The sequence below is a fragment of the Anopheles darlingi genome, chromosome 3 (assembly GCF_943734745.1).
Source record: "Anopheles darlingi chromosome 3, idAnoDarlMG_H_01, whole genome shotgun sequence".
In the NCBI taxonomy this organism is placed as follows: domain Eukaryota; kingdom Metazoa; phylum Arthropoda; class Insecta; order Diptera; family Culicidae; genus Anopheles; species Anopheles darlingi.
Genome location: NC_064875.1, coordinates 19660539 through 19676466, shown reverse-complemented (window position 1 = coordinate 19676466; position 15928 = coordinate 19660539). Strand labels below are relative to the sequence as shown.

The 15928-nt window shown below is 51.4% G+C and overlaps 1 protein-coding gene across 2 annotated transcripts in view; it reads left to right on the top strand.

The window, feature by feature from the left end:
- The window catches only part of LOC125957157 (phosphatase Herzog), a 39500-nt gene that overhangs the window by 1514 nt on the left and 22058 nt on the right, over positions 1-15928 (top strand). For both annotated transcript variants that reach the window (XM_049689647.1, XM_049689648.1), the window contains exon 2: positions 1-160. This exon is cut by the window's left edge and continues 487 nt beyond it. In XM_049689647.1, coding sequence (XP_049545604.1) covers positions 82-160 — 79 coding nt within the window. In that variant the 5' untranslated portion in view covers positions 1-81. The remainder of the gene's footprint in view (positions 161-15928) is intronic.

Genomic DNA, 15928 nt, shown 5'->3' with positions numbered 1-15928 from the left:
TCCAGCCGGGTCTAGGCAGAGAAGCAGAAGTTGTTGGAATCACCTTTCCGGAGGGCTAGCGTCCAACAGCCGATGATTTAAATGGACGCTACATCCATCATAACGCAGGTGTCGCGGGATGACGAACAGCAGCTGAACACCAGTTTTCCCAGCGAGAAAGGTAAGAGACCGCCCGATTTTCCTCATTTTTTAAAACCCTTTTCCGCCAACTGTGCCGTAGATCGAACCGCAGACTTTAAAAAAACCGTCCTTTGCTAGAACAATCGCAGTTGGCGAACCTGTAGGGGCAACTCTTTTTCTAGCTCGTCGGGAGCTGTTAATGAGCCAACGGAAGGAAGCAGCTAACTAATTGATTGTTTTGACAATCCTCGAGCTCCCGCCAGTAGTTCGTTAATTATCTCCTGATGACTCTGTTAATGCGGTCAGAAAACAGGGGGGGGGGGGGGGGGGGGACACGGTGGCGGTACAAAAGAAATATAAATCCTCACAAGACAAAATGGTCGTCGCAAAGTATGCTGCTCGTTGCGCGCGTGTTGTTTGTTTTGTGTCGACGATGGCGGCGATGGCGGCTATTATTGCGGTTTCGTTATCAGCACCGTGTCCCGTTCGTTCGACACTCGCTCCGCTTCGCTGTGCTCCCGCGATGTTGGCAGGAAGGCAGCAGGACACTTTACAAAACGGATGAAAACTCACGCACCGACTGATGGTTGCCACGATATTTCGATTCCACGCAATACGTTGTACCGTCTTCGCATAACTCCCTCTTCCGATGGCCACCTACCGAACTGGCACAAGGGTTGAGTTTGTTTAGAGAACGAGGGGCGGTTCGCACTACAATCGCACGCCACATTGCGGGATTCAACCTCGCTTCCGTCCGCTGTATTGGTCCCATCCGCCGCCATCTCCCACGGTTTAGTAACATTGTCGTGTCGGCGTGCGTGGGATCAACCAGCCAGCCAGCCAGCCAGCCAGCTAGCCCACCCACCGCACGGCCAGAATGGCAGCCGCTTGGTATGGTTTTTTGTTTTCGCGTGCCACTAACGCCAAGGATTGCTGCTGCTGCAGCAAACCCTTGTATAACTGGAACTGGGGTGGTATGCCGTGGCGCTTTCCCATTCAATCCCACTCACAACTGGGCCAAAAGGTTCTGGGAAACGGAAAACAGTCATGTCGCCATTGTGTGTACCAAACGGCAGCCCCCCCCCCCCCCCCCCCCCCCAGCGGTGGCGCGCATCGTATTTTCGTCGATTTAGAACATGTTCTCGGGCCAGTCAAAAACCCACGTACACCCACAGATTCCGTCGCGACGCGCAGATTGCCTTCTTTGGAGTGTGATCCCCGAGCGACACATGACCTTCCGCGAAGTGTGTCCGCACCGGGGGCGATACTTAAACTTCTTGGCTTCTCACCAACTTATGGGCTAAAGTGTAGCTAGAAGCCATATCCGCTCAGACCAGCCACGGCTCGCTTTGTTTACCTTCTTTGCGTTGTTCCAATATCGTAGAACACTCCCCAGGACCGGGGGTCTCCAGGTGACGCTGGTTGGTCTTTATAGCTAAACGTTTCCCTCCCGGGGGAGGAGGAAACGAATTGATAGTCCCGTGCTAACTGCACGCTCCCTCAGGTATTGGCACCGTGGCGCATGTCTCTTGACAATTGTGTAGCGCGAAGACTCGCACAGAATAGAATGTGGCGCGTCGCGAGCAGAGGAGACCCGAACGCTCGGGAAAAGTTTTACGATATTTCCTAGAAGCTCTCGAGGGTGGCAGGTGTACATAATTGGAGGAAAATACTCCGTGGCGCAAGACACGTAGAATATGGCTTTTGTGGCTCGATTTACTACGAATTTTCCGGCGTCATGCGTCAGTCCCATGGTGTGGAGGGCGCGGCCGTTTCAATTTTCAGTTCAGGATCCCCTTATTCACCGCACACCACTCTGTGACGACGACTCGTCCACAGGATGACTCAAGGGACATTCGAGCGGCGAGCTTATCTACAAGGAAAGATTTAATTTACCAGCTCCGCAGAAACATCAGAAGTATTACTTCGAGAGTTGAGACTTTTGCTCGTCTTTTGGCAGTCGCTGTTCCGACGGACGGACGGACGCATCTTGGAACTCTCCGCTGTTCTGGTACTGAGAAAGTTGGTGGATCCTATGCTTTTAAGGGATCTCCTAACCTTTGCTCGAGTTGGAACGAGATAAAAGATAATGAAAGTAATGGAATTCCCATTTTTTCCGTTATTCGAAATCAGTTCTCCTTCTTCGCCTTCTCTCTTTCTCTCGATACTTTTGGAATGTCTGGGGGTAAGAAGTCGCGTCCTTCAGTTTCTAGTCTCCACGGGCACCAATCCGTTGGATCGAGCGACACACTCTGTTTTGTGACATCAAACGATGATCCAACAGCAGCAGCAGCAGCAACGCCGCAGACTCAGATGATGATGGTGACGATGATTCACTTAGCCATCAGGTGTCAAAGGTGACGACCAGACGACCCAGACAACACTTACACTTTCACGATTGATGTGTGTGTTTGTGGGTGCTCGAGCCACGGGCCGCTGGCGCGGGTGAGGGCGTGCAACTTGTTTTCCTTGGAGGATTGGAGTCTACACATTAGGTTCCCTTAGCCGGAGCCGTATCGAGAGGAGTAGTACCGCGAGTAAAAGTGAAGGCTCTCAAGGGCACCTCGTGGCCGACGTCGTCGTCGTCGACATCCCAATCCCCCATCTGTTGCTGGTTTCCCACGGAATCGACGTCCTAGTAGTGTACAAGTCCAATATCCTAGGCACATCGAGCACACCTCCCTTCCTTCCATTGGTACCGAGGTCGACTAATGAAAGTCACGGACGACGGCTTGTTGAATGATGATATGAGATGGCGGAGGTGCGAACCTGCGTGTGTCTAACGCTTTCTAGTGGTAGTAGTAGTAAGTCAACTTCTCTCCACCTCACCACAGCGTAGACTGACTGGATTTGTGAAGTGTGGGTCCAATGGAAGTCCGGTTTTGCACACTGGATTGGCCCCCTAGTCCCCACCCGTTTTGTCATCGATGTCGCCGTCGCCGTCGTCGTCGGTGGTATGTCCGTGAAAAGTATGTCAATAGAATGCGCATGGAAGCATGTTTCCCTGGCGCTGGCCTGGCGTTGGCGAGCGTCCCACTGACCGCTGACGATGGCAGTATCCCGGTCACCGAGCTCGGGGATTGATTCCCTGTGTCAATAACGCGCGCGCCACCTTTTGTCCCCTTGGCGATGGCATTCAAAAGGCTGGCAGGCAGGCAGGAAGGTCGCCTCCAGGAGTCTCTTCTTCTCGGAGCAACAACACTTCAAACGCTTGCGGCTTAGTGAACTGGAAACGAGTTTTCACTCTTGAGCGAGTCGGCGGAATCGATAAAATATCAATAATATGCTCCGATTCTCGCTCGCTCGAGAACGCAAAGGGTGTTTCCTTGACAGCGACCGTGGCCATCACACTTCTCGCTTGCTTGCTCTTTCACCGCTTGTTCCATCGTACCAAACAGCGAGTTAGCGTCGATTTCCCAAGTTTTACGAAGCTCAAAGTTCATGCGCCTATTACTGTGTCCTCTAACAGCCCGAATCGAAGTGATCAATAGACATATCAATGTCGCTTAATAAGCCCGAAGCATTCGGGCGTCAGGTCAGGAACTTTACGAGTTTTGTGATCGAATTTTCACGCACGAAATTTGTCAGGTGTTGAGGCGTAAAGTTGACAATAATCGATGGCGATGCTTCGATAATTCTTGTTCGTAATATCTCCATCGCTGCGCGGTGCTGTCACGAGAAAGGTTTTTCTTTTGGGCTCTGGCACACCCGCGTAAATTCCCTCGGGAATCCCTCGGGTATTATGACGGTACTCAAGACTGGCCCAACGGAATCGTCGAAATCGAAATGTGATCCATTTTTAATGTATAATTCCCGTTCCAATGCATCGCGGAGTTGCAGACGACGGTCTTCTGTCCCCCGGGGGAGGGGATAAAGAAGTATCCCAACAACCAACTACTTTCCACTAGAGCGAGACCGGACGATCGATAACCTGGATTGACTGGAGGTGTGGCAGAGGTGTGGGGGGAAATCGGCAACCGGTTTCTCGGTTCATTCAATACGCGGTGCGGCTGGCGGATGTTGTGTGGCTGCTGCATGTGGTATGCGCGCGTGGTATGATGGTGTGTTGAGTTCGACGAGACCTTGGCGTGGCGTGGCATCTTCACCTGCTACTAGTGCTGGTGCGCTGGTGCAGGCCGTCGATTTCTCTCGTCGACACGCACATGCACCATGCGCGCGCGCCCCCCGACGATTGGTGGATCGATTCATTCCACAATTAAACACTTGGCTGCACCCATGCCTAGCTACCGGTGCTGCTGCTGCTGATAATAATGGTTTGCTTGATGATGGAGGTCGCCACGTAAGTGTGGTGTTCGTTTGCTCGCTCCACGTTGGGATTCCCCCACCTATCCGCGGGTTCGTGTGCGCCACTGACATAGTTTGCAACTTTCCATTTCACTTTTTCCAATTGATTTTTCCGCTGCCACTCCGAGTTGCCCGAGTTTGCACCGTTTTGCAGGCCTAAGCTAAGGCCGCAGCATTTGCTGTTGCATTTTTCGCATTTAACATCTTCAATATTGTCTAGGTGACAACAACGGATTCCATTTTCCGCTTCTTATGATTGAAAGCGATTCATCTGAACCGAGGGAATGTATGCTTCCGCTCTCTTTCTCTTTAAGTGATCGAGTTATGTGATCTGTCGGACGATGACCTTTTCTTTTTCTTGCTCGTTGAGGATTGAAAAATGGGATTTGGTCAAGCATCGGATGCGGCCTTTAAGAGATGCTATCAGCAGCAATCACTACGCTGCGCGCATCAGCTGACAGTCAATCGTTTGTTTGCAAGCAGCCCTCATCCCCAACCACATGATACACATAGAAAAGGAGAGAGAGAGAGAAGGCGAAAGATGGGGATGCTCTGGTGCACTTTCGCAGTCGCAACACCCCTTCCAGTGGAGTCAAAAGGCTATCAAACGCCGACAGCAGTAGCAGCAGCAGCAGCTGCAGCATCAACACTAGCACGCGCGCCCCACATTATCGCCGCCTGCAATCGCTCAAAATGCTCCCGTTTTTCTCTCCCACAACCACCCAAGTAGGTCCTCTGACATCATCAAGGGAAAAGGCTGCGTTGGTGTGTGTGTGTGTCGCGCGCGCGAAGTGGCGTCGTCTCACACATTATTATGTGCAATCATCATCGACGAGAAACCCCCCCTTTAGCTGCGCCTTGGCCTGGCCTGGCCTGGCCTGGCTGCATGCTGGCAACTCCTGGAGACGATGTGGCTGTGTACCGCATTAAAATAGAATAGAGGAGCAGGATACGCGGTGAAGGCGTGGTGTGAGTGGCGGCGATAGGAAACGAAATGAATTATAATTCCGTAATTATAATTTTCAAATGCGTTTTCTCGCAAACGAACCACCGGCCGGTCGACGACGACTCATTAGTGGACGATTGCCGCGCCGACGACGACTGGCCACAGGAGGCCACATGCGCTCACGTTAAACGCCCACGGCCATTGCGACTTCGAAATGCACACACGACGCTGGTGTATTGGATTTCTGATGGCTGTAGGTAGGGGGATTGGTTTTGTTGAGGTGGCGTTATCTAGAAATAAACATCTCCAGAAATAGCACAATATTCTGCACGGCACCCCGACACAGACACGCACAGACTGCTGCGCCCTGCGAAGCATAAGAACTAGCGGATGGTCTAGTGGTGCGTGGGACGTTCTCTCCCTCTCTCGAAGGAACAGATAGAGGGACGCAGTCTTGTCCCTCAGTTCATTCATAACTACACCGACGACCGTCACATTGCCGCCCCGAGTTGGTGCCAGATGGTGAACCGCCGTCGCCACTCCACTCCACTGCGAACACTGTTCTTTCGCCGCAGAAGTTGGTCCATCGTATTCCCTGTGTCCGGCGTAAAAGTTACGAGGGGGGATGAAAACGGTTTTCGATGACCGTAGTTTTTGCAAACATTGAACCTCGAACCCCGCCCGGGTTCAGCTGGTCCCGAACGCTGGCACCACCACCACTGTCAACGATAGAAGAAGATCGGTATCGCGCGACTCCTAAAACTTTCATCAAATTTTCTTAATTGACAACCGGTGTCCCAAGTTCCAAGCGGCCGTTGTGCTGCTCTCTGACGGTGGTCTGTTGTCGTCAGCCGCGTGTTGCCCCTTTTTTCTTTTTTTTTTTCGTCGCTTTTCGCATGTCTCATCATTTTCGCCGCCCCCCGATAAGAGAACTCCTGTAACTGTGCTTATTTTTTTGCGGGGTGGAAAAGGTCGTTTTTTTGTTTCTTTTGATGTTTTTTGCACTGTTCCCGTTGCTGGGCGAAACCAGTTAGAAGGTCTCCACCCCATTTGGTTGATATTTATGTCTAATACCGGGTGCTGGGGTTACTGCTGCTGCTGCTGCTGCATGTGTTGATTGCAGATCCGGTATGCTTTCAACGAAGCTTAGCTCCTCGCTTGTATCCGTTATCAGTGTCGCATGTGGTGGGGTCTGCCCCTGCTGTTGTTCCTTTCTTGCGAACTCTCAATGAGCTGGCTGGCTGGCTGGTGTTGGCAAGGGTAGCCGGCTTATCTAAATCACTCGCGCCCTCTCACTATCTGTAGGCGCAAAAACCGCTCGCAAAGCGCACGATCGAGCCCGCTGTGCAGACTGGACCGGGCTGGTGGACCGCGATTGTAAGCGAGCGACGGCGACCCCCGGGCGCAAAAATGTCTGTTTATGGACTCGATTATGTTTGTCCCAGAGTCTGCCTACAATATTGCGGACTGCTGCTGTTGTTGTTGTGTTGTGTGTTTTGTCTGGAAATAGCCGCAACGATTGATCACCGACGAGTGTGCTAATTGGTTTTGATAAGAGCTGGGCGGGATCTGGTTCGGTTGTGTGGTATCTTTAGAACACAATCAATGCCACCAGAGGACCCAGATTTCCAAACACTGTGGGGGAGAACTCCTTATAATCGCTGCTGCCCCTTCAAATGGTCGGTACGCTACCTACGCACCGATCACTCCGCAATTCGCATCGTGAGAGAAGCCGGTACCGGTGTTTTTGGGGCTAAATATAGGTTCCCGAATTGTGTGGAGGATGCGGAGTACGACACACAACCGGCGGTAGCGGCAGCAGCAGCGGGCTGCACTGACTGTTTGCAAATATTGTCCTCGCGCGTACTCTCTTGCTGCCTGCTGCACCCTGCCTCGTGCGTGCCTGTTTCTGCTCTATTCTGGTCGAAAGTACGAATCTGGTATCTGGTTGCCCCGCGGTGTTGTTTGTTTATTGGCCAGAGGGAACCACATTTGCTCATTCCAAGGTACATGATATCAGCGTTTATTTGGAAACTCCTCCGCTACACCTCTCTTGGTAAAGGCATTTCTTCGCTGGAACGCTTCCGTTCGTCTCGCAGCTGTAGACGCAGCGCGTTTGGTTCAACATTATCCAGACCCAGAAGGTTTTCTGTTCATTTCTCCGACTTAATCATCGGCACTGGAAATACTGGAAATTCTTTCCGCACCGGGACGCGTTCCTCGAGGCTCGATTAACTAACTCACGGACTCGTGGACGTCGAGGAAGAAGGGAGGAGGATCTGCTGGGATAAGCCCCAAGTCCAAACCGCTCATGCATGGCGTGTTGCGTGTTCTGGTGTTATTTTGCGGCTAAAAATCCGTCTTCATAACCCCCTTAATGTCCTGTCCGGTCACCGGAGGTTTATCAGCCGGACAATTATATCGTTATGATGATGTCTTGACCTTTGCTGCGTCCAAATGCATCCAAAGCAACGTGGAACGTGTCCCAGAACGGCCGCACGTGCTACTCTTCGCGGTTGATGGACGACAACCGGGGTTGGTACCGTACCCTGGTCGGTCGTTCGGTGGCGTTTATTATTTGAAGTTCCAGCAAGACCGTCGCGAGGTGTCCCCGAGGGACGACCAATCCACGCCATTGAAAATGTCACACGGTTCACAGTACTGCACACACAACACTGGAAATGCAATGCAGCACACGACGCTCGCTTCGAGTGTGTGTTCCCAACTATGCAAATGATGCAAAAGATAGCATTCCGAAAACGGAATACTGCTGCAATGTTGTGTGTTGCAGGAGCACGAGGAACGTAGAACGTAGAACGGGGCCACGGTAGCCCAGGAATAGCTTCTTTTGATATAGAGTCCATCGCCCGGTGGTGTTGTGTGCACGGTGAAGGTTTCGTGAGTTCCGTAATTACATTTGCCCCCTATTCTTGCTTCTTGCTTTAAATGTTGCAACGCGAATACCCGCCCTGCCATCCATAACCCGGCCAGAGAAGAAGGAACGAACAAAGTTGTGTTCTGCCTCGACCTCGACATTGAGCCATGAGGAGCCAAGGTGTACCGGGCGCAGGGGGCAGCAGCTTTTCGTTAGTTTGTTTATTTGTCCAGGGTTGATGGGCCCAAGAGATGTGTGTGTGTGTATTCCGGTTAGTGGCTGGCAGGCAGGGAGAGTCATCAAGTTGCTTGGCGTCGTAACGACCTTGAGCTAAGACGGTTCTCTTTCCCCTTGCGAACCACCGGTGAACCTTCCTTCCCGTGTTGCAGCTGTATGCTGTAGCAACTGTCGCAACTGATGACGACTGCACGAATGTCCTTGTCGTGATGGAATTGAATCTAAATTTGAAATTCGACCCCGCACGTGCTCCTTCTCTTCTGGGGGCTTCTCTTTTTGCGCCAACCCCGTTTTGCTTCTTCTATTTTTCTGAGGAGCAACATTTGTGGAGGACCTTCGTCGCGAAGGATTCGTCGGGTCGGGGCAGCACATCGCGTCCCGTCACCATCTCAACACCAGCTGACAAGACAGTCAAGACGCTTCAATCAAGGATAATCAATCAATTAGCGGTTAATTGACGGTTCCAAGCATTTGCCAATCGTTCTAATTAACGGATGACTACAGGGCGTTGTCGAGTGGGAGTTGGAATCGAACCTTGGCCGTGTTACCTTACCGCGGTCACGGAAATTGTAGTAAAGACGTCTAGGAATTAGGTCCTCCGGGGCGGGGGATCGTGATTGAAATTTTTCACCTAAAACGCGCGCCGGGCGAGGGTTCTAAATCTGTTCCTTTGTTGCTCCACCTTCCAATGAACAATCTCTTCCCGCGGGGGCTTCTTTTTACTGGTGCTGGTACTGCTGCTCCTGGGGCCTGTTGGCATTTATTAGCACACCCCGCGGACCATTGGACAGAGGTCACGGGATAATCTGCGCGATAAATCTGGGTGCGTGTTTTTACTGGTTCTCGGGGTTTCGGTAAAATTGGTTTCTTGAATGTTTTATGTGAATTGCTTTCCATTTTAGACCGCGCTAACCTCGTTGATCAGAAGGAAGGAAGGAGAGACTGCGGATGACGAGAAAAGAAAGAGGAGAGGACCTTGGATAGATAAATCCAAATTCATTATCAGCTAAAGCGGTTCGGTAACGCACGACGTTACACACAAGGGCTGTCGCTAAGTGAAGGGCACCGTCGTCATCGTCGTCGTCGTCGTCGAACGTGTACCGCGAAGGGTTCCCAGCTCTAGGAGCTTTCTCCGGAAATCCATTTAGACCCCGGGGGCCACCACCATCTTCTGTTGCGAGCCCCGTGTTGTCATCCTGTCCTGTCGTTCGGTCGTAAACGATAATGAAAAGCGACAGTAAGGATCCCTACAGCAGCAGCAGCAGCAGCAGCCCCTTTTCTGGGACGCGCCTGTGGTCTTTGGTCCTCTCGGTGGTGCCCCCCAGGGAGATAGCTGATTGAGAGACCGAGCGAGTGAGAAAGAGACTCGGAAGGTCCCGGTCGTCGTCAGGTCGCTGGAGCCGTTGTTGCTTTTAATCACTCTGGAATGCCGGAAAGCTGAGGACCGCAATTCGTCCTGCTACTTCGCTCCAGTTCGCAGCTCCCTCGTCTTACTGACCATGAAAATGCCTTCACGTAAAACCGATAAAATTGTGAAAGAGAGGATGGATGAGGCGGGACATCTTCTTCTTCTTCATGGCTGATGAGTCACGACATTCCGGCAAAAATGATGGTTCAACGCTTGGGGCGGGGCATCCCTTGGCGTTATTCTTGGGACCTTTATCAAACTGCTGCTACTGTTGTCACCGTGTGTGTGGGCGAGTGGTGGATGGTGGATGCTGAGTCACAAAGTGTCTCATTTGGGAAATATAGGTCCCCGCCCCGCTCTGCCCCGCTCCCGTTACGCTCCGTTTTTCCAAAAAACCATGGCGCTTCTTTGATAAGGGTTTTTGTCTTTCGCCCTCACACACCATCTTGGATTCGGGGATACCTCGTCACCGCTACTGCTGATCATTTATGTTACAAGCACAGCGCGAGGAAATTGATGTGACTGTTCCATCATAGATTGGATGGGGTCGAGGGGCTTATCAAATTGATATGAGGCCCGTGAAACATGAATCATAATCTGCAGTAACGCAAGTGCGCGAGGTACAGGAAATAGTTCAAACCAAAGCGCTTTTAGTACGACAACATGATGGCGGAAACATGATTTTGTGTCCTACTACAACCATGTATTCCATTGTTTTCTCTGCACCGTACAGCGATTGTTACACACAACGGCGGCAACTGTGTGCAACCTACATTCTGATGACCTCTCTCCCGGGCCATTACTAACGTCCGGGGTTAGCTATTTGGTCGAAAGTTGTTCGACTTCAGGCGTTGTTTCGCTTCCAGTAACAGCAGCAGCAGCCCGGTTTTCATGGCCAGCATTACTGAGCGCTGTTACTATGAGCTTTCAACAGTGATGCCGCCACTGGGATTAGTTCGGTATTGTGTTTGAAATTATGGTCGTCGGATTTGCGCCGCCGTCGTCGGTCCAGTGTTTCACTGTGATAGTAAGACCCGCGTCAGCTCGACGCGAGGTCGCATTTGATTGTTGGAATGACACCATTTTCTGATTACACGGAAAAGGGCCCTGCGTGTATCGCGTGCTCATCCCATGCGCCAACCAACGCGCGACCAGTGAACGTACAAACGAGCATCTCATCCACTGGAGCGGCAGTTTATGATGATTTAAAATGTTTTACATTTTTCACTTTGTCCACTCACCGCCCGCCGTTTGTGTGCGCGATCGCGCTCGCGCGCCCGCCATGTTTATGCCATCGCCACGTTTATTGATGTGAAAATTGAATTTTAACACTTGTTGTTGGCTCCGTGGCTTGGCAGAGGCAGATGATTCATGGACCTCCTGTTGTCTCTGGCTGTGTGGCTGTGGAACACTCTTATCCCGATTGATACCGTGATAGGGTGAAAAAGAGAACTCACGAGAGAGGAGGACCCTTGGAACCGGTTTTCACAACAAAAAAAAGCACAAGAGGGAGGATCGGAATTTTTTGGTGGAACAACATTTTATAGGCTCCACTCCAGAACGCTCGTTCTGGTCAGAACGCCCAGTTGTGGGATTATTACTCATCTCTCCGGATCCAACCCGATTCCGAGATTCTGGAAAGCCCAAGGTTAACCGCTGATTAGTATGACACTGCGGTTGGTGCGCTTCGCTTCGTATTGACTTACGTCATGCCATCCCCCTCCATGGTCGTCGTTGTGGTTGTCATCGGTTAACCCTCCACAATAGGTACGTACAACAAACCACCGCAATGAAACGCTTGAACGTTGATGGATTCAATCTGTGCATCAACGTCATCACACCAATAAACGAGTCGAGCTCTATCGCGAGCTGTCCGGGGAACGCGTTGGCAGTTCCCTCTTTGGTGATAGGAAAGTTAGAGAGCTTCCGTGGAGCTTGATATGTGTGTGATATCATCATGGTGTAGTAGACCCGCCACCCGCTCCGCAACAGGTGCTCGATTGGTTTTTGATGTGTTAAATGGGAGAAAACCGATTTCTTATCCACACGACCGACCACACGGTCCTTGACTTGACGGTCGCCGAGCGTCTGGAATTGGCGTTGAGGTTGAGATTAGAATTAAGGTGCGGTGGGCCGGGGAGAACACAGCACAGAGCTCACCACCGGTGATCGTGCGATCCGCGGCCACACCTTGTCAATAAAGGGTGTGCGAGACTTTGATCGCACACACATATCTGGCGATGGTGATGGCGATGATGATGATGATGATGGGTGTTTCAACCGAAACCTTAGTGGTAGTGACAACACACAACAGGGCGCGCTCCGGTCGCTGACGACGACGATGACGACCACGACGAGCTTCACGCATACCTTTTCGCGGGCTGCTGCGGAATGCGTCGGAATTGTGGGGTACGCCCGTTCAAAGCGTCAACCGAGGAGAGGCAACACAACATGAATTCTGGTTCGTGAGGACGGGGGACCGTGGCCGGGGCCTCGCGAACCGCAAACTACGGACCGACGGGGGGTGCTATTTGTTCGTGTTTGGCGCGAGATATGGCGCGAGTTGCTCGAGCGTACCAGCCAGCTGGCTGGCTGGCTGGATGGTCTGGTGCTGGCCCTGGGGCGATAGAAGTTATCTGCTGCTGCTGCTGCCACCGCAGACCGTTATCCACTTTTGGAAGCCGTTGGAGCGTAAAAAGAGCACGCGCAAGGGCGCATATGGCGAATGTCTTCGCCATTATTATTGCATTTCAATTTCCACAATGTGCAATCCATTTCATTTTTTTTTTCGCGAGCTATTAAACCTCCTGCCACAAGTCCATTCGCCGTTTGATTGCGATTCCTCCCTTACCAGCAGTAATATGTGTTTGTGTGGTTCAAGTGCAAAAACAGGGACATCCGGTGATGGACAGTGGCGCATGGGCATTACTTTTTTGCTTCTTAAAATAATAATGAATGAGGTCGGTTCGTTCGTCTCTTCGACTTCGTGAGTGAGGGTCATGTAATAAGGTTCTGTTGGTTCTCGGTGCTCGGATCAACGTACGCCCAAATGGACCGTGCCTGGTGGCCTCCTTGGGATGTGATGAAGGAGAAGGTCAATAAATTATACACTCATTTTAATTAAGATCGGTCAAATTGACCCTTCTGGCCTGGCCAATCTTGACCACACTCACAATCGGTCCTCACAAGAAGAGGCAACTAAGACGACGACGACGATGACCCCCACCTCCATCCTAAGTGGCATAATGAAATCGCACTTTGCTCCTCTCCTCCGGTGCTGAGAGCATCACCGGGTTGTCAATTAATTATCCGGTAACGGACACCGGACACAATAATGCTTTAGCGCAGCGTCGACTTGAGGCAGTCACTATCTCTCTCTCTCGAATGCCTCGAACACGTACGTAACCAACCGGGGGTCCGTTCATCCGGCGATGGGCTGGCCTACCGACTCGACCGTAGAATTGGTCAGTTCAGAAGTTCTTTCCGTTATTATACAATTGTTAAGTAATCGGCTGAGAACGACATTCGCGTGGCGCCATAATCGTCCGGTGGTGGTGGTGATCGGTGTAGGAGCGTCGTCGGACACACGCTTATAAGCGCATTTAGAAGCATGTCTCTAAGCCGCCGAGGTCATGTGCCTTGGTGACATCTTTCGTTCGTTAGCATATGATGTCATGCAGAGCCTGCCAGCGCTGCCAATGATATGTGACACAACGAAGTCAATTAAGCAATCGTGCTTTTGGTTGGATGAGGAACACGAACCATCCTCTCCTCGCTAAGGCAAATTCCGATTGGTATAATCTTGGCCACAACTTGGCCGCTGGTCAAAAGTATGTAATTCTGTTTTTGGCGGCAGGAAATAAATTCAGTTTTTCGTCCAGAGATAGGCATCGAGATGTGGCGGTGGAGTGTATCCTTCATAAACAACTTCCAGATCGCCATGTCAAAAGGTGTGTCCAGAGAGTGTCGTCGGCGTGCGTTGACGTGCCTTGGTCAAAATGTAGTTTTGCACATACGATGCTGAGAGCTGGGGCGATTCTCTCTGCATATGATGGAGGGCGACGCATATGGTGTTTGTGCTGTTGTGCCCTCGAACGACTTCCATTTCAGATGAAGTCTAACAAATTGAGCACAGCATGACCTCTGGTGTCGGTAGGACGGGGACTTGGACATGGACATGGTACCAAAGCCCCACATGAATCGAGGAGCAATGGGGTGTGCTCGTTGAGACGCCTCAATAACTATCGTCTTGGTGCTGCTGCTGCTGCTGCTGACTGCAACCATTGATTGGTGGCTGTACAGCGGTCGTACATACTGTCACGTATGACAATTCCAATTTATTTGCCATTGTTTGGAATCGAGCGTACGTCGTCCTACATTTTTGTATCTGTAGTCGTCGACCCCGCTTCCCGGGCGTCGTCGCCGTTTGGTTTAATGTTTAGCCGACGAGACTACCACTGTCGAGCGCCGCAAGAGCAGCGCAAGCATCATCGCGCGACCGCGGCGACCCCCAGGAACGGGAAATATGGCGCCCCGTGCATTACCTCTCGTAGGTTGAGTGGCCCCGGTATTCGGTGCTGTTTGATCACACAAAATGCGCGCTGGGCAAGCACACACTCTTGCTCCATTCCATTCCCCAAATGAAGCTGCACTGTGTTGCGAGACATGCACGAGAACACCATGCGCCGCTCCAGTACATTATGAGCTCTTCGGTGGTTCACAAATACCTGTTGAGGAGCAGAGCGTATCATCAGTTTGGTTTGGGGACTACGGCATGCAGAATTGATGAATTCTATTCCAGCTCGCTCTCTCTGTAGGAGAAGCAGCAGACTGGAACCACTTCAGCCTCTCCAGCCTCTCCAGCCTCTCCAGCTGTGTTCTCGCGCTAGTATCGTACGGTGCGAATGGTAAATTAGTCCATAACACAGCAGCGAGTGATGATGAACAACGGGTGGGCAACTCGCACTGGATGTCCTCTTGTTTTCCCAATGTGTTGAGCACAGCAAGTACACTAGCGCCAGTATTAGTTTGGTTATCATTCCGCGAAAGTCATCATCGTTCGCGCGATGCTAGATCGCGAACAACTTGCTCGACATCAACAACCACTTGGTATGTGGTTTTTGTATAGTCAGTTGAACATGACCAGACAGGGCTTCTTCCATTTCCACTTCCAATCCAATTAGATAGAGAGGAATCCGAATTTATCTTGTACACGGGAGTCGGTGCCGAAGCCGAGGTTAGCTCGTTATGTGAAGATTCCCCGGAATCGGTTATGAAAGTTGACGGAAAGTTCGCCAACAAATGTCATAATTTTCAGTCCCGATCACTGGCCGGGGAGTGAGAAAGAACATAACGGGCGGAGCCATCCTTTCGAATGAGTCAGCAGGAGAAGCCCAAACAGATGAGTCAGTAGAATCCTGAGTTGATGAGTGTCTACGACATGGATCCCCGCCGTCTGGTGGTGCGGTCAGGCAGGAGCAGTAACGGTCATGCATACGTAACGTTTGAATTTGTTTGGATTGCCTGCCTGCCTGGCTGGCTGGCTGGCCGGGTTGGTCCTGGCGGGGTCTCATGAATAAATCATTCCAGGTTGTTGCGGCGTTACAGCTAGCTTTTCTCGGGCGTCAATTGCAGCTGCGAAGCGCACGAGTGTTCTATCGTTTCCTTCCAGTATTTTTTGGAGATGGTTTTTTGTGTGGTGGTAGGGGAAAAGTGCGGGTATTAGATTGCGGTAAAATGATCCTCGTCCTTCATTTCTTTATCTGCTCATTGCGTTCCCAAACCCATCGTGGGGGGTCGGGATCAACATAACACTTTGGTGATGACTTTTCGGTTGTGGGTCCTGGAGGAAGGGAGGGGAGGGGAGGGAACCCAGCTCCCGATTGGCGAAACCACCATTAGGTTTGGGGTTGAATTATTGATCTTTGCTGATGCTGCTGGATAACAAACTGCTGGGCTCTCTAGGAGTCAGTCCAATTTAATGCGGTTCTTCTCCGTCTGCGGTTAAAGGATTCTCCTCTGTCTAGGATGTTGTGTC